This window comes from Pollicipes pollicipes, unplaced genomic scaffold (assembly GCF_011947565.3).
Source record: "Pollicipes pollicipes isolate AB1234 unplaced genomic scaffold, Ppol_2.1 Scaffold_7242;HRSCAF=8673_pilon_pilon_pilon, whole genome shotgun sequence".
NCBI classification, from domain to species: domain Eukaryota; kingdom Metazoa; phylum Arthropoda; class Thecostraca; order Pollicipedomorpha; family Pollicipedidae; genus Pollicipes; species Pollicipes pollicipes.
The window spans coordinates 106,988-123,968 of NW_023597041.1; the positions used below are offsets into that span (position 1 = coordinate 106,988).

The 16,981-nt window shown below is 63.9% G+C and overlaps 2 protein-coding genes across 2 annotated transcripts; both read left to right on the plus strand.

Annotated features, from left to right (window-relative positions):
• Positions 1-334: 334 nt before the first annotated feature.
• LOC119110857 (ubiquitin carboxyl-terminal hydrolase puf) lies at positions 335-14,196 on the plus strand (the record flags this gene model as incomplete). The annotated part of the gene is given in 20 exon segments (XM_037234732.1): positions 335-507; positions 988-1,157; positions 2,716-2,924; positions 3,406-3,525; positions 3,848-4,002; positions 4,756-4,933; positions 5,251-5,384; positions 5,929-6,037; positions 6,430-6,588; positions 7,362-7,545; positions 8,115-8,269; positions 8,832-9,150; positions 9,493-9,617; positions 10,058-10,192; positions 10,645-10,835; positions 11,515-11,692; positions 12,654-12,773; positions 13,104-13,346; positions 13,662-13,770; positions 14,096-14,196. Coding segments are annotated over 20 exon segments (3,267 nt in total), but the record flags the coding sequence as incomplete, so codon positions are not given.
• Positions 14,197-14,286: 90 nt separating this feature from the next.
• On the plus strand, positions 14,287-16,919 carry LOC119110858 (ubiquitin carboxyl-terminal hydrolase 34). Its single transcript, XM_037234733.1, has 5 exons — positions 14,287-14,334; positions 14,725-14,928; positions 15,219-15,353; positions 15,869-15,983; positions 16,762-16,919. Exons 1-5 carry the CDS (start codon positions 14,299-14,301, stop codon positions 16,917-16,919), a joined length of 648 nt encoding a protein of 215 aa, XP_037090628.1. The 5' UTR covers positions 14,287-14,298.
• The last annotated feature ends 62 nt before the right edge of the window (positions 16,920-16,981 follow it).

Sequence of the window (16,981 nt, forward strand, 5' to 3'; positions counted from 1 at the left end):
CAGCGGTTTGACAGCTAAGGGCCTGGCGGCTGTCTCTCCACCAGGGGTTTTGTCATGTAGTGCTCTGCACCGCGACATCCTACGTGTAACGTGATGGCCGCCTATCCTGACTTGCCCGTCCTCTCCCTGTATCGGTGTATGTCTTGTCAGATATGCCCCCCCCCCCCCCCGCTGACTGAAAGTGGCCCCAGATATTTATACGCCTTAAAATCCCAGCCACCATGCCCCCTAATAACATGCCCCACCCCCACCCACCCACTCTCACATGCCCTCCATGCGCCGCGCCTCCATTCACCCCGTGTCTGACGCGTGCCCCGTGCGCGCTGGCCGGCAGGACTGCGCGCACGTGAGCCGCACGTGCGAGGAGTTCTACACGGTGCGCTGCCAGGTGGCCGACATGCGCAACTTGTACGAGTCGCTGGACGAGGTGACCGTCAAGGACACGCTGGACGGCGACAACATGTACACGTGCTCGCAGTGTCAGAAGAAGGTCCGCGCCGAGAAGCGGTCAGTGGCCGGAGGGTCGGTCGGACGGCCGGCCGGCTGGCTGGTGTACCGCGCGTGACGGGAGTCGAGGGCCCGGTTTGGGTCAGGCGGAGGGTTGGCAGTGGCGTTGACGTTGTGGGCACGGGTGAGAATGGCCGGTATAAAAATAGTCATGGGCTGCAGCTCGGCGTATTCGTGCTGTTCACTACCGGAGGCGTGTCAGGTGGGAAGTAATGGAGGATTGTCATGATAAGTGATTCACGATTCATCATCGCAGCGTGACCTCCCAGGTGATTCAGGGAGGCCACCGCTTTGCCACCAACGGTAGCATTGCTGGGACATCCAGTTCGTCATTCTCACAGAGACAAAGCGTCCACCTTGGCACGTGCTGCCCGAAGAGCGCTGTTGGACTGCGGTAGGGGAATGCAACGTGAGGCTGTGTTCTCGAACCGTCTTCATCGTACCTCATGCCGGCTGACCTCACCTCGCTGCGGATTTCAGCGCGTGCTTCAAGCGCCTGCCGCACATCCTGTGCTTCAACACGATGCGCTACACGTTCAACATGAACACGATGATGCGCGAGAAGGTGAACACGCTGTTCTCCTTCCCGCTACACCTGGACATGTCCGGCTATCGGGAGCGTAACCTGATGCCCACCAAATGCGAGGACGGTGAGTGGCGCAGTTACTGGCTCGAAGGGAGGCCTGGTGTGCGGCAGGGAGGCCTGGTGTGCAGCAGGGAGGCTTGGTGTGCAGCAGGGAGGCCTGGTGTACAGCAGGGAGGCCTGGTGTACAGCAGGGAGGCTTGGTGTGCAGCAGGGAGGCTTGGTGTGCAGCAGGAGTGCCTGGTGTGCAGCAGGGAGGCCTGGTGTACAGCAGGGAGGCTTGGTGTGCAGCGGGGAGGCTTGGTGTGCAGCAGGGAGGCCTGGTGTGCAGCAGGGAGGCTTGGTGTGCAGCCGGAGTGCCTGGTGTACAGCAGGGAGGCCTGGTGTGCAACAAGAGTGCCCGGTGCGCAGCAGGGAGGTCTGGTGTGCAGCAGGGAGGCCTGGTGCGCAGCGGGGAGGCCTCGTGGGCAGCGGGGAGGCTTGGTGTGCGGCAGGGAGGCCTGGTGTGCCGCAGGAAGGTTTGGTGTGCAGCAGGGAGGCTTGGTGTGCAGCAGAGAGGCCTGGTGTGCAGCAAGAGTGCCTGGTGCGCACCAGGGAGGTCTGGTGTGCAGCAGAGGCCTGGTGTGCAGCAGGGAGGTCTGGTGCGCAGCAGGGAGGTCCGGTGTGCAGCCGAGAGGACTGGTGTGCAGCAGGAATGTCTGGTGTGCGGCAAGAAGGTCTGGTGTGCAGCGGGGAGGCCTCGTGGGCAGCGGGGAGGCCTGGTGTGCAGCAGGGAGGCCTGGCACGCAGCGGGGAGGCCTCGTGGGCAGCGGGGAGGCCTCATGTGCAGCAGGAGTGCCTGGTGTGCGGCAGAGGGGCCTGGTGTGCAGCAGGAAGATGGGCTGCAGCCACGGTCACACGCATGTTCATGCACGTATTGATGTAGCTATTCGCTTGTATGTGCACCGAAACTGAAACGAGAGACGCTGGTCCGGTCGGGTCTGGAAGTGACTGTTAACAGGGTATTGGACTCCGAACAGGGTCCATGACGTCCACTCTTTGAGAAGTTGTATTCGTCGACCGCTTGCCACGTGCCTCGAGGCCGAACCTATTCCTCGGCTTCGAGCTTGTGTGGGAAGCGCGAAGGCACGCGTCGGCAAGGCTGCAGCGGAGGAGGCCACGCGGGGCTGGCGCCGACACCTGACACCGCGGCGTGTCACGCGGCCTCGTTAGCAGAACCTCCGTGTCAGATAGCTGTCGCATCGCGTGGCACACGCCTGACACGCTGCCGGCTGGCACACCGTCCGCACGGCGCGCGTCACCCGCTGATGTGACACAACGAACACTGGCACAGCACACTAACACTGACACACACGCCGACAGAACGCGTCGACGCAACACGCTAGCATTGCCGCAACTGACGCTGACACTGTGACACAACACAGCTGCTGTGTCGTGATAGCTGTGGGCCGGCGCGCAGGCGAGGCGACGTTGACGCGACTGACACGGACACTGTGACACAACGCAGCGGCTGTGCCGTGACAGCTGTGCGCCGGCGCGCAGGCGAGGCGACGTTGACACGACTGACACTGACACTGTGACACGACACAGCTGCTGTGTCGTGACAGCTGTGGGCCGGTGCGCAGGCGAGGCGGACGCGGAGCTGGCGCCGTGCCAGTACGACCTGATTGGCGTAACCGTGCACACCGGCACGGCGGACGGCGGCCACTACTACTCGTTCATCCGCGACCGCACCAGCGCGTCGCGCAACAGCTGGCTCTTCTTCAACGACGCCGAGGTCAAGCCGTTCGACCCGAGTCAGCTGGCCGGCGAGTGCTTCGGCGGCGAGATGACGGTACGGCTGGCGGCCCGCGCGCGAGGAGACAGGGAGGGGGGCTCCGGCGGCGAGATGGCGGTACGGCTGGCGACCGGTGCGTGGGGAGACAGGGGGGGGGGGGGGCGCTCCGTTTGGTGTCAGGTCTAGGGCAAGCCGAGATCTGGGCGGAGAGGTGGAGCAGCAAGGGACAGCGGCGTCCTCCGTTTGGGGGGGGGGGGCAGCTCCCTCCGCAAGGGACAGCGGCCTTCTGGTCTGCGTCAGCGGCTGAACCGGGTCGGTCTTGTGTTTCATGGTTAAATATTTGGTAGTGTATGCTGTGGCTGCCTTTCTGGAATTTCGTGTGCGATAAATCATATGTTGTGTGGTATATCTGAAGGCCTCACACTGAAAATGTATTCGTATTCATCCACCACGTGGGTATTCCCTGTTGCGAAATTGTGACGATTCCGCGGCATTCGTGCCATGCAGTAGGCCTCCATGCGTGCTCGCGTGATTTCAGAGCAAAACGTACGACTCGATCACGGATAAGTTCCTGGACTTCAGCTTTGAGAAGACCAACTCAGCGTACATGCTGTTCTACGAGCGGTGCGTGGAGGCGCCCGAACAGGGCGGGTCCAAGGTGCGTACCGCGAACTTTGCATAACGGTGTATGAAGCCGCACTCACCGAATATTTCTGAGACGAACTTGATAAAGGGGGATTTGTATGTCCGAGAAAATGTATGGGAAGCACCAGGCTGGGGGGGCTGCCGTGAAGGCTGTCTGCCAGTGAGACGAGCGCTGGCCCCGTGGCCGGTCCAACCGGCCTCCCCCCGCGCCGGGACTTGAGCAGCCCGCTGTTGCCAGAGTCAGCCGGGGGCCTGCGACCCGGGCCGGTCGACCCGTGACCCGCGAGCCCCCGAGGGGCCGCCATAGTCAGCTGACGACGCGCCCTGCCCAGCAGCCGGTGACGGCGGACGCGGCCGACCTGGCCCGCCCGCACCTCAGCCCGCTGGACCTGCCCACGTTCGAGCTCAGCGCCGAGCTGGAGGACTGGATCTGGAAGGACAACATGGAGTTTCTCAGGGACAAGAGTATGTTCGACCACACGTTCTTCAAGTAAGATGGAAGAGGCCCAGTTTGTTGAGGTTCGATTGGTGTCTGGGTATCTGAATGGAAATAGGCTGCGAAGAATGAAGCAGTGGAGCTGCGTGAGCTCCAAGGCATATGTAATGGCACAATTAAGCTGTGAACTCCAAGACATATGTATATATGCCACCATAAATATTATCCTTACGTTTCCAACAATTTGCCATGCAAACGGTAAATCTGGGGTAGCGACGCTCTTGCTCGTTGGAAACGTTTGTGCTGTTTGTCTCTATTTTTCCGTCATGATGTGCTATTTTGGGCCATTAGGAAGCCAGAGCAACGCCGTGACCCCTGCGGACTTTCGCATTGACTCCCACCGTACAGCAGCTGTGCTAACACCGGCATTTCTCACAAAAGCGCGGCACTTCTGCGTCGCGCCGGGAAACCCTGCTGACCCGGCGGATCGTTCCTGACGCGGCCGCTGCTGTCGCTCCTGCTGACGCGGCCGCTCCTGTCGCTCCTGCTGACCCGGCCGCTCCTGTCGCTCCTGCTGACCCGGCCGCTCCTGTCGCTCCTGCTGACCCAGTCGCTCCTGTCGCTCCTGCTGACGCAGCCCCTGTCGCTCCTGCGGACGCGGCCGCTCCTGCCGCTCCTGCCAACCCGGCCGCTCCTGTCGCTCCTGCTGACGCGGCCGCTCCTGTCGCCCCTGCTGACGCGATCGCTCCTGCTGACCCGGCCGCTCCTGTCGCTCCTGCTGACGCGATCGCTCCTGTCGCTCCGCAGCTTCATGTGGCAGGTGTGCGGCTACATCCCGCAGACGCTCAGTCGCACCGAGGCGGTGACGCTGCGTGCCGCCCGGCTCTCCACCACGTTTTTCCTCGAGATCTTCATCCACGCCAAGGAGAAGCCCACCATGGTGCAGTGGGTAGAGCTGCTCACCAAACAGTTCAACGCCTCGCAGGTAGTCAACGTGTTCTCACTTACTCTGCTCAGTGGGCATGTCATTCTGCAGCGTAACGCTGGGATGCTGCGTTTGCGGATGTTGGTCTGATCAGAGGCCACGAAATAAGCATTTCGACGCCTTCTGCTGATGCCTGTGATCCTGTTTTGTCAAAGTGCGTATAATTCGCTAGTACACCGGATATTTTTGATGCACATTTGCTGTCATCGCGTCACATAAGGCATCGCACGCGCCGACACGTCAACCTGGCTGCACCGCCGTGTGGTTCCCACTGAGCGCGTCGGAGCGGCGGAGGTGACTCTGCCCCGGGCCGACAGGCGGCGTGCGAGTGGTTCCTGGATCACATGGCCACGGACGAGTGGTGGCCCATCCAGATCCTGATCAAGTGCCCCAACCAGATGGTGCGTCAGATGTTTCAGCGACTCTGCATCCACGTGGTGCAGAAGCTCAGGTACGTCTCGCTCGGCGGTCGGGGTTATATGCAGCTACTGCGCGGGGCGGCGCTCAGCGCTTTCCCGGTAGCGCCGGTGCGGGGCCTGGTTGAGCCGGATTGAGCAGGGGCTGGTCGGCAGAGGCTCTGTCGGTGTCGGCGGTCTTGGCAGCTGTCGTTGTCAGCAACTGTGGCAGCTGTTATGGCTGACACCAGTGCAAGGACGGGTAGTGATGTCAGCGACTGTGAGCAGCTGTTGTGGCTGACACCAATGCAAGGACGGGTGGCGATATCAGCAGCTGTTGTAGCAGCTGTTGTGACTAACAATAGGACAAGGATGGGTGGCGATGCCAGCGACTGTGTTGGTTGCGTCGGCGCTGACACCTATACCCCACCCCTCCTATCCTGAGGGGTCTGCGGTGTACATGTCGTACCGTGCCGTTCAGATGCGTCACGTTCTCTCAGACACGAGGAGACAGCGCCTGAATCCTGCAGGCCTGCGTGCCTGTCCCGCCCCTCCCCGCCCCGCCCCGCCCCGTTGTCTGACCGCGGGTCGTACCCGCAGGCCGGTGCACAGCTGCCGGTACCTGCAGCCGGCCGAGGGCGAGGCGCGGCCGCGCGAGCTCGGACAATCCTCCTGCGTCACCCGCTTCGTGCGCAAGCTCGTCTCGCTGGTCAGTGGTCGCCGCACTGGCCTTGGCGCCGCCGGAGGCGCCGGCGATAGCGTCCCTGCCAGCGATGGGACGTCGTGTTGCGACGCTGTACTGACTGCTGAGTTCGAGTGTACTTACTCTTGCTCTCGCTTCTTTGCCGTCTGACCGATTACTGTGATTGCTCTCGCTTCTTTGCCGTCTAACCGATTGCTGTGAGCTCGACGATGTTATTGATGTTATTGATATTGATATTCTTGTTGCCGTGGGTGACCATTACAGCAGGTATGTGCCTCGTTGCCGTTGTTTTGGTATACATCAGCATTTGCGACCGTGACGTGTTCACTCAAGTCCCCAGGATGGGCCCTGAGTAGGATATCAAGATCACAGTGCCAGTGTTTTGCACTGTTTCGCAGATGGAGCACGGCGCCAAGTCGCATCTTCGCAACCTCACCGAATACTTCGCGTTCCTCTTCGAGTTCGGCAAGATGGGCGACACGGAGATCAAGTTCCTGCTGGCCACCGAATGCATTACCACCATGGTCAACTTTTACCTGAGTCAAATACCGGAAAACGTGAGCTGCGAACGGCGTCGGATGTTTTGTTTCGCATTTTCGGCTGAAAATGAAATGCGTGGTTTGGAGGTGTATCGGATAGAAATTGTTCATATGCTGACATCTCTTTGTCTCACTTGATGATGATTGGAGTTTTAGGGCGCACCGACTTCCGGTCTTTTTGCGCCCATCTCTGTCTTACGAAAAATTTGGCACCAATATTAGTTTCACGGTTTCAATCCACCAGTGTTTTACGGTCGTACATAAAACGTGCCATGGATTTCGTTGAACTCATTTTTAATGTGTTACGCGATCAAGGTAATGACGTGGTTATATTAAATGCATGCATGCGTGCATGCATGCTTGCTTGATTGTACCATCGTATAATGGGTGTCATATTGGAAGCAGTGCGTTCTGTACTGGAGAGGCCTGTACGGAGTGATGGTGTTCCGCTTTCCCGGCTAGGTTCGTCGGCAGTGTCTATCATGGCCGCTATCTCCCATCCGCGCCAGTGGGAATCGAACGTCAACACCGCGCTTCCCAATGCTTTTATCTGTCCGTGCCGGCGTGTCCTGCCGCGGTAGCCGACCCGAGTCGACGTGCGAAGCTAGTGGCGTCAACGCCCCCGCACGCTCACCGTCCTTCAGTCGGACCTAAGCGACGCGGCCGGGATACAGCCACGCCCCGGTACTCGGCACCTCTCTGGGGCCGAGCTGGGCGCGTGGCCGCGTGCGCCTGCGCGGCCGGCGCCCGCCCGCGCGCTGCCGGGACCGACTCGCGCTCCGTCCGTGCAGCAGGCGGACGAGGTGTCGGACGAGGACGACGAGGAGGGCGAGGCCGGTCCCGTCCGGCCGGCCGACAAGTTCCGGCCGGCCAGCCTCGAGAAGATGATCAGCCTGGTGGCGCTGCTGGTGGAGAAGTCGCGCGCCGACGACCAGCGGCTGGCGCTCTCCGCCTCGGACCTGGCAGCCGTGGCCGGTGCGTCAGCAGCCGGCCAGCGCCGCAATGTCCTGCGGAGATGGCGGGTGTTGTCTAGTGGTGCTCGCCGCCGCTGGAGGCCCATGCTTTCCGTCATATCTAGCGGCTGGCGGCGCATCTTCAGAAAGTGATTTTGTCTGTTCGACTGGCTGAAACACTTTGCTTTATAGTTAAGACACGGTGTGATGACGATGCGATTACTCTACGCTGGGTTCGGGGTGAACGAAAATCGCCGAAGTGTTCTTCCTCCACGCGTCGTTACTTTGCCATGTCATACCCATCACCGGCCCACGCCCGCTGCCAACACGTGTCTTGTTTCCCGTCTCCGGCCAGCCAGGTCGCTTCGTCTCTAGATGGGATTGTAATCTAGCATTGGTGGAATTCAGTGGCACAAGATAATCAAGCTGCCAACATCGTCCCATAAGACCAGCGGGGTCGGTCTCCCTGACCACCCACCCGCACTCGCTTACCACCGAACAGTTCTCACTCGCCGAGCGGGGGGCGAGACGGGCGGGCCGGGCTGTCCTGGAGTGCGAATCCCCGGTTAACTGACGCACCTCCGCCGGCAGGTGGCAAGGGCTTTCCATTCCTGTACCACCAGATCAAGGACGGCCTGAACGTGCGCGCCACGTGCGGCCTGGTGTCGGCGCTGTGCCGCTGGAACGAGCGGCTGGCTGTGCTCGTGGTCGGCATGATCTTCCAGGCTGTCATCAAACACCAGGAGGTGGGCGGCGGCCGGCGGGGCGCCACCCACACGGCGGTCCGCCGGGGAAGGGGGGGGGGGAGGCGGCGACGCACGCCGGGCAGGGCGGAGCGGCGTTGTGAGGGGAGAGTTGCTGCTGGGGTGTTTGTTGGTTCTTTATCGTTTGGTGGTGATCGGGGGCTGTCATTGTAAGCGAACTTCGACGGAGTCGAGACGTTCTTGTGATGCTGTCCTTGCGCGGCCATCAAACGTTTGCCGAGCTGCTATGCATGTGGCGAAACTTTTTTGGCAAAAATTTCATGTCCATGATGGTGAATCCAACGAATGGTTGTGACGATAGCTGCTGTCCATCCTCACTTGTTCCGGGCTTTGGCTCGTTTCGGCCTGTTGTGTTCAGTCTCCCATCCCACCAGTGAGCTTGTGACTTTGATCATCTCAAAACTGACCTTTAGTAACACGAGATTACCTGAGGTCAGCCAAAGCGATCCGTGCTCCGGGCCTGCCGCGAAGGCTGCTGGCCTGGCCTGACCTGACCTGACCTGACCTGACCTGACCTGACCTGACCTGACTCTCCCTGTGGCAGGCGTGCCAGCCGTTCTTCCGGCTCCTCTCGCTACTGGTGGAGGGCGACGGCGCCGGCGGCGGTGCGGCCGGCGCCGGCGGCACCGGCACTGGCGGCACTGGCGGCACCGGCGGCGGCGGCGGCGGCGGCCTGCCCTGCTTCACCCAGCTGGCGCTGCAGCACATCTGGGAGGTGGCCGAGTTCTGCCCGCAGGCGGTGCTCGAGTGGCTGGCCGGCCAGGTGCCGCGCAACAAGCTGGCTCACTCGTGGGTGCTGCAGAACCTGGACAACTGGTGCGAACATTTCCTGCTGGCGCACGGCCAGTTCCGCGTCCGCGCATGTGAGTTACCCTCCGCCCATCCCCCCTCCCCGGAGGATGGGGCCAAGGAAGTCCGAGTCGTTGCCTGACTAGAGCTGGCTAGAGGTGGCGAACCGCTGCAGGACTCTCGCTGGTTTGTTTCTATGCGCTGCTTTGTATGTGTCAAGGTCACGGGATCAACCCTATAGATTGATGACTTGGGAAGACGCGACCGTACCACGGCTGAGACCTGGCGTCGCAGGCGGCCTCTTCGCTATGGTCTCGCCGCTCACCGCTCGAAGCGGGCGTCCGCCGTCGGGCCGCCGCCCCTCCCCGCCGTCAGCGCGCAGTCTGACCGGAGCGGCGCGCGCTGCCCCGTTGCAGCGGCGAGCCTGCTGCTGGTGGGTCTGGTGCCGTCCTCCCAGTTCCGGCACCTGTTCACGCAGCGCCAGCGCCAGAGCTCGGCCGAGCTGCCGCTGGCGGCCGACGCGCTCGCCGTGCTGCACCAGGTGAGCGGACGCCGGCGTCGCCGTCACGGCGGCGGCGGCGGCGGGCGCCCCGGCCGGCGTGCTGGCGGTGGGTGTCGCTGATCTGCTGCTGAGGCGACCGGCTGCTGTTGATCGGTGGTGACCTCTGTTTGTCACTCAAGTGGCCAGACGCGTGCCTCGGCTCCATTGTCGCCTGTCACCCGCGTCCGGCCTCGGCTCGGCGGCACCGTTGGACTGCGGCTGCTGTTGACTGCGGACTGCTGCTGACTGCGGACTGCGGCTTTTCAGCCTTGACCCGGGCCTGTGCTTGGTACCTCGGTGTGTGTCCCTTCTGCGGTGCTCTTGCGTCGACCGCTGCGCTGATCAGTCGCGGCCTGAGTCATTCGCGCCTCAGGCGTACCGCTGTCCCTGCTGCGTCGGTGCTGGCGGATGACGCACTGACCCGTGTCTGCGCGCCTCAGGTGTACCGCTGCCTGCTGCGGCTGCTGAAGCCTGCCCGTGTCTACACGGACGTCCAGCTGCACGGCAACATGAAGCTGGTGCAGTACTTCCAGCTGATGCAACACTGTGTCGTCTCCCGGGCCGAGAAGCTCATGGTCAGTCCGGCCGGCCCGCAGCTCAGTCCTCTGGGGGAAGGGGAGGAGGGAGGGGGCTCAGTCCGACCGGCCCCGCGCCTGCCTCCGCGGGCCTCAGCGTACTGTCCGTACTCCCGTCTCTCACGCGGCACACTGCCGTCGTGGGCGCGTTGTCGAAGTTTGGGATTTGAATTTGGGGTGCTGTGCCTTATGCTCACAGGCCTATGCATGTTCGTATGATATCGTGCGATTTCTGTTGTACGCAAGGTCACGTTTAAGTGCGAGAAATGTGATTGAAGCTCATCCCCTCTATTGGGAACTATCATCGGCATGCGCTGGGCCCGGAGAGGCCGCCGGTGCTCCCTGGTATCAACACACACCGGTGTGACGCCGACGCGGGGGGGGGGGGGGGGTGGCGTCAGTTTGAGGCGTGTCCGACGTTTGAGCGGTGTCCTGTGCCCGCGCCGCTGCAGTTCAGCCCGTACACGGCGGACCTGTGGACACTGTTCCACCCGAAGCTGTCGGAGCCGTCCATAGCGGCGCACCACAACAAGCAGGCGCTGCTCATGTTCTGGTGCACGGTCTGCATCGACTGCGCCGAAAACGTGCAGCTCATCGTCACCAACCCGCACATCACCAAAAACATCGGCTTCAACTACATCCTGTGAGTCGCCGGGCGCGTGCTCGGCGCTGGCGAGCAGCCGCCCTGGCCACGTCAGGGTCGGGCTGTTGGTGACTCAGGTGCAGCGCTCCTGCGCTCGTGTTTAATGTGGTGTGCTGTGCCGCTGTTCACCGTTCCTGAGCAGGCGACGCGTCCAGACATGAACCGTGAGTCGGGAAAGCCTAGACATGCTCACCGATAGGCGTGGCTGTGGTCAATCGACTTCGTCAGCTCCGTCTGTGACGCTCGCTTCCGTTCTGTGATATATTTGTATTGTTTTTTATCCATGCTGCTATTGCATTCATTTCTATTCATCCCCATTTGTTATAATTTTGCCTTCATGCATTTGTTTTCATTCCTTTCCAGCCATTGGCATTTATTGGTATTCATTGCTTCGTTTATTGGTTCTTCATTCATTCCCATTCATTCTTCATCCATTTGTTTTTCATTCGTTCATCCATTTACTTTCATTCACACTGAAGTTTAATCCGATTCATCCAGTACCTATTTAATGTATTGCCTAATTTTCCTCTCGTCTTGTATTTTCTCATTCAGTTTTCATTAATTTCTCTTCCCATTAATTCGCCAACGGTTGGCCGGTGCCGAGCTCCTCGTAAACGTCCGCGGCATCGCCCGTCACCACCACCATCACCATCACCACCTCCTGGTGCCGCGATTCCAGGGCGGACCACGACGACGACCAGGTGGTGCTGTTCAACCGGAGCACGCTGCCGGCCTACTACGGCCTGCTGCGGTTGTGCTGCTCCCAGTCGCGTGCCTTCACCCGCCAGCTGGCCAACCACCAGAACCTGCAGTGGGCCTTCAAGAACATCACGCCCTACCCGGCCCAGTACAGCGCGGTCAGTCGACAGCGGCCGGCTGCCTCGCCGTGCGCACGTGCGCGGCTCAGGCGCCGTCCTTTCGACCGGCCGACGTCCCACCCCCACCCCCCACCCGCCGATAGCCGGGGTGGGGGTGGACGGTGGTGTATGTGTTGTGGGGGGGGGGGGAGGGGGTTACCGCCTCTCGGACTGGGGCACCGCGATGGCCGTGCGGTGTCGCGCAAAGGCGGTCGTGTCGTCTCGTCACATGGTGACGGGGCCGGGAGCGGGCGTGGCGCCGCCGTGTCTCAGGGAACGGGTGTGGCGCCGCCGTGTCTCAGGGAGGGGGCGTGGCGCCGCCGTGTCTCAGGGGAGCGGGCGTGGCGCCGCCGCGTCTCGGGGGAGCGGGCGTGGCGCCGCCGTGTCTCGGTAGAGCGGGCGTGGCGCCGCCGTGTCTCAGGGGAGCGGGCGTGGCGCCGCCGCGTCTCGGGGGAGCGGGCGTGGCGCCGCCGTGTCTCGGGGGAACGGGTGTGGCGCCGCCGTGTCTCAGGGGAGCGGGCGTGGCGCCGCCGTGTCTCGGGTGAGCGGGCGTGGCGCCGCCGTGTCTCGGGGGAGCGGGCGTGGCGCCGCCGTGTCTCGGTGGAACGGGCGTGGCGCCGCCGTGTCTCGGTAGAGCGGGCGTGGCGCCGCCGTGTCTCGGGAGCGGGCGTGGCGCCGCCGTGTCTCGGTAGAGCGGGCGTGGCGCCGCCGTGTCCCGGTAAAGCGGGCGTGACGCCGCCGTGTCTCGGGGAAGGGGGCGTGGCGCCGCCGTGTCTCGGTAGAGGGGGCGTGACGCCGCCGTGTCTCGGGGAAGGGGGCGTGGCGCCGCCGTGTTTCGGTAAAGCGGGCGTGACGCCGCCGTGTCCGGCCTCTGCTCGACGTTAATCTACAAGCGTCTGTGAGCCCGTGTTGCGCCTCGGCACGACTGGACGCTGAGGACGCGCGTGCTGCGGTGCCGCAGGCGATGGACGAGCTGCTGAAGCTGATGTCGCTCTTCGTCATGGTCCACCCGGACACGACCGAGCAAGAGCTGCGTGAGATCGGCGCCTTCAAGCGCCAGACGCTGCAGATGTACCTACAGGTGAGGCTGCCACCGCTGAGTGTCCCCGTCCCCGGTCCCGAACTGTCGGACACTAAGCGACTGGGCTCCAGCGAACAGGCACATGAGCACCCGGGCGGCTCGCACCCACCCAGAGGATGAGGTCCTCCTGCGGCCAGGTCATCATCAGGCCGGCACCAGATGCCGGCGCGAGGGCTCCACCGGAGTCTGCCGCTGTCGTAGCTGGCTCCTGTATGGCCCGCTTCTGCTGGCGCCGCCTCTGTCGCCCCTGCCCCGCTCGCCCTCCCCCGGCTGGTGGCCGTGTCCGCCGTCTCCGCGCCGCCGCTCACCCCTCACCCCGGCCGCCGGCAGGTACTGGACGCCCGCTCCAGCTGGGCGACGCTGATCTCGGCGCTGAAGATCCTGGTGGACACACAGGAGGACAGGCTGTTCGTGGTGTACAACGGCGGCGTGTCTCTGCTGTGCGAGGCCACGCTGGCCCTGCACGTCATGTTCCACGAGGCCACGGCGTGCCATGTCACCGGCGAGATGACGGACCTGGTCCGCCTGCTGGCCGACACGCTCAGGTGCTGCAAGACCTTCCGCGACAACAAGGTGCGACGGCCGGGGCGGCGGCGCGCGACGCCAGGGGCTGGTCGTCGGCAGCGCCGACTGACGCCGCCGATGGCGTTGTAGGTGACCAGCGAGTTCGTTGTGGGCAATGGATGCGTCGTTCATGCGCTATAATGCTAGCGGCTGTAGACAGAGTAAAAGGCCGTCACAGAATTGGCTTCTTGTTGGCTGAACTCCAATGTTGTGGCGAGGGAGGTCCGTCTTGCCTGCGGACGTTCGCAGCGCCCTTGTGGCATCGGCGACGTGCTGCCATACGGCTGTAGCCGTGCTGACCCGCCGACGTCGTTGCGGTGGCAGGACGTGCGACACGCGCTGCTGAACTGCAAGGAGCGCCAGGAGGTGGTACGCAAGCTGGCCACGCTGCTCAACAGCTTCGCGCCGCCGGAGCTCCGGCTCGCCTGCATCGGTCAGTGGCTGGCTGCCGCACCGGGGCTCGCGACTGATGTCTCAGGGCTCGGGACTCATGTCCCAGGACTCGGGACTCATGTCCCAGGGCTCGCGACTGATGTCCCAGGCCCTGGGACTCATGTCCCAGGGCTCGGGCCTTATGTCTTAGGGCTGGCCACTGACAGCGGGTGTGACCTGGTTCAACGGGTCGGTGAGCTGCTCGAGCCAGTTTGTCAAATGAAGCGTGTACGTCGCTTTGAATACAGTCAAGTCTGTTGTGTCTGCCGCATCCCCTAGCGGTGCCGACCGCAGACCCTCACCGCCGGCCGTGCGCCGTGTTACAGACGCGCTGAAGGAGTTCGTGGTGGTGCTGCCGCATGAGAGCCTGCAGGTGCTGACGCCGCTGATGCTGCACTCGCACACGGCGCTGCGCGAGGCGGCCGACGCGGTGCCGCTGGGGCCGTACTTCCCGCGGCCGGGGCAGCCGGCGGCGGCGGCGGCCGGCACCGGCGCCGGCGCGCTCCGGCCGCCGCGGCCGCTGCTGCAGATGACCGTGCCGCGGCTCCAGCTGCAGGCAAACAAGGTGGGCGGCCGGGTACGGCAGCGGCCTCGCGCGCCGCCGACGCCGCGCCCCGGCCAGGCGAGCGGCCTCGGCGCTGGCTGGGAGTGGGACGCCCGGGTCCGCGCGTCGATCGGTGCTGAAAGCGGCAGTGGTCCCGCGCGACGGCATGCCGTGCTGTGTGGAGACCATTATGCCCATATCAACAGTGGTGATGACCTCGTAGTTCGGAGACCACGTCCGCCGGGAAAGGTGCCGTGTCGATGTCGCACAGGCTCATGCTAGCGTTTTGGGATGTCTTGCCACGCTCCGCCGCGCCGCGCCGCTCACGCCAGCCGCGCGGCGTCTGGGAGTGGCGCGGGCGGTGCGCCATCCGCTGACGCCCCCCCCCCCCCCCCCCCTCCGCCCGGGCAGAGTGACCGCGACGACTACGACCGCGCGCTGCTCGACTACTTCCTGCCGTACCATGTGCTGGCCGACCTGATGTGCCGGGTGGCCATCAACCACGACCTGCTGAGCGAACCACTGGTCAACCTGAGCGCGCTGCTCGGCATCGAGGGCGTGCCACTCCACCTGGCGCATTTCGCCAAACTCTGGATAGACGTGCATCAGACCAAGGTGAGGTCCATCGGGGCGGGCGGCGACAGGCTTGGGGTGCGCGTGCACCAGACCGGGGTGAGGCACGACTTGGTTGACGTCTGACGCTTTGAACTTGGTTACGATCGTGGGAAAGGCTTCTCGGTTTCCTTGGTGGCGGTGAGTTCTGTCACGTTGCCTTCAGAGGTGGGTGTTTTTCCAGTCTCTGAGCTCTGCTGTGTGGGGACGCGACGGAACACTCGCAGTGACAACAGTGCCGTGCGTGTGCACTGAGCGTGCGCCCCTCTGACGCTCTGTGGCGCCGGCGGCAGGCGATGGAGAAACACATCGGCCGCCTGCTCAGCTGCGGCTACCTGGCCGAGTACCTGGAGCGGGTGCTGACCGCCGCCCGGCCCTCGCTCACAAACAGCGTCATCTACAAGTTTTGCTCCCTCTTCCTGCCCAAGGTGAGAGGCTACGCTCTGCAGGACGTGGAAACGAGGCGCAGGATTTGGCACTGTGGCAATGGGAGCCGGTGCCTGATCGGGTTGGGTGGTGCGGGAGCAGTATGCAGGCTGCCCCAGTGCTTGGTCGGTATGCGGCCATTTTGACCAGTAATGAGTACGCTGAGAGCTGCTACGAGTGCCGATTGCAGCAAAGGTGCCGATTTTGAGCAGGTTTTCAGGCATCTAGGCTGTATGTTTTTACAATCGTTTTGCGTCTTTATAGCATGGCTGCCAGGCGACAGACAGGTCTCAGACAGGGCTGCAGGCTTGACTGAAACTTATATCGCAGCGTTGGTGAGACCCGGTGCGCCGGTGACGAATGGCGTGACCTGCGGCGCGCCTGCTGCCCTCGCCGGGTGACGCGCTGCCGCCGTGTCGCTCCTCGTGACCGGTGCACTTGGAGCGACGCTGGGCTGGGACGCTCGGTCCGGCCGCTGCTCGGCCGTCCTTGAGACGTGTGCGATCCCCGTCACCAGGTGACCGGCGAGCGGGGTGCCGGCGGCGCGCAGGCGGCGGCGGTGGCCGCTCAGCTGGGGCCGCTCGTCGACCAGGTGACGACCGAGCTGGTCGAGCTGAGCGCCGCGGCCGGCGGCGCCGAGGCCGGACCGGCGGCGCGGCTCGGCGCCGATCTGCGCGCCCTCTCGCTGCTGTACCACGCGGCGCCGCCGGCCACGCCGCCCGCTGCGCTGCTGGCCGCTCTCCGGCAGGCGCTGGTCAAGCTGGACGTGCCGGCGGCGCCCACCGCCGCTTCCGCCGCCGCCGCGGCCGGTGCCGCCGCCGCCGCCGCCGCGACTGGTGCGGCCCAGGCGTCCGGCTCGCCAGCGGCGGCCACGGGAGCGGCGACGCCGGCCGCCGAGCCCGAGGGCGCCGCCGAGGAGGCGCCGCTCGCGACAGAGCGAACAGGTGAGGGCTGGCCCGGCGCGGCGGGGTGTGACGTAGGACGGGGCCGGTGGTGTCGGCGTAGGCTGCCGGGCCAGCACAACCGTTTTGGCACCGATGCCGGCGCATTCGGAGATTGGGGCTCATTATCCGCCGTTACCGTGGTCTGACGCGCCGTCAAAGCGGTTTTGATGACGTTCGGATGAGAGAGCGTCTCGTAGATGTCGTGACGAACGGGGATGAATGGGGCCGTAGTGGCGCAGCGCACTAGATATTTGATGTGAGGACTGGAAGCACGTGACGCGAATTGGTAAGATCCGTTCAGTTCATTTGTGTTGTTTGTTAACCACAGACATTTATATCCACGCACCACCGCGTTCGTCCACAAGCGAGAGCAGCCAGCGCTGTGTGACGGTTCATCCGTTGCTGGCCGCCATGCCTGCCCGCGCCCAGCCGCCTCTGACGCGGACGCGGACGCCGACGCCGGCAGGTGGCGGCTCGCCGGGCGCAGAGGCGACGGCGCTCGGGGCCGCGGACGCGACCGACGAGGAGTCGGCCGGCGGCGGCTGGCGACCGGCGCTGGCACGCGCCCTTCAGCAGCTGCTCGACCAGCTGTCCGCCAGCAAGGCTTGTGATCGTAGACTGTAGAGGGGTCGGCGGCCTCTCGTCCGGCGAGCGCGCGCGCGGGTCGGCCGCGGCGGCTGCGGGGC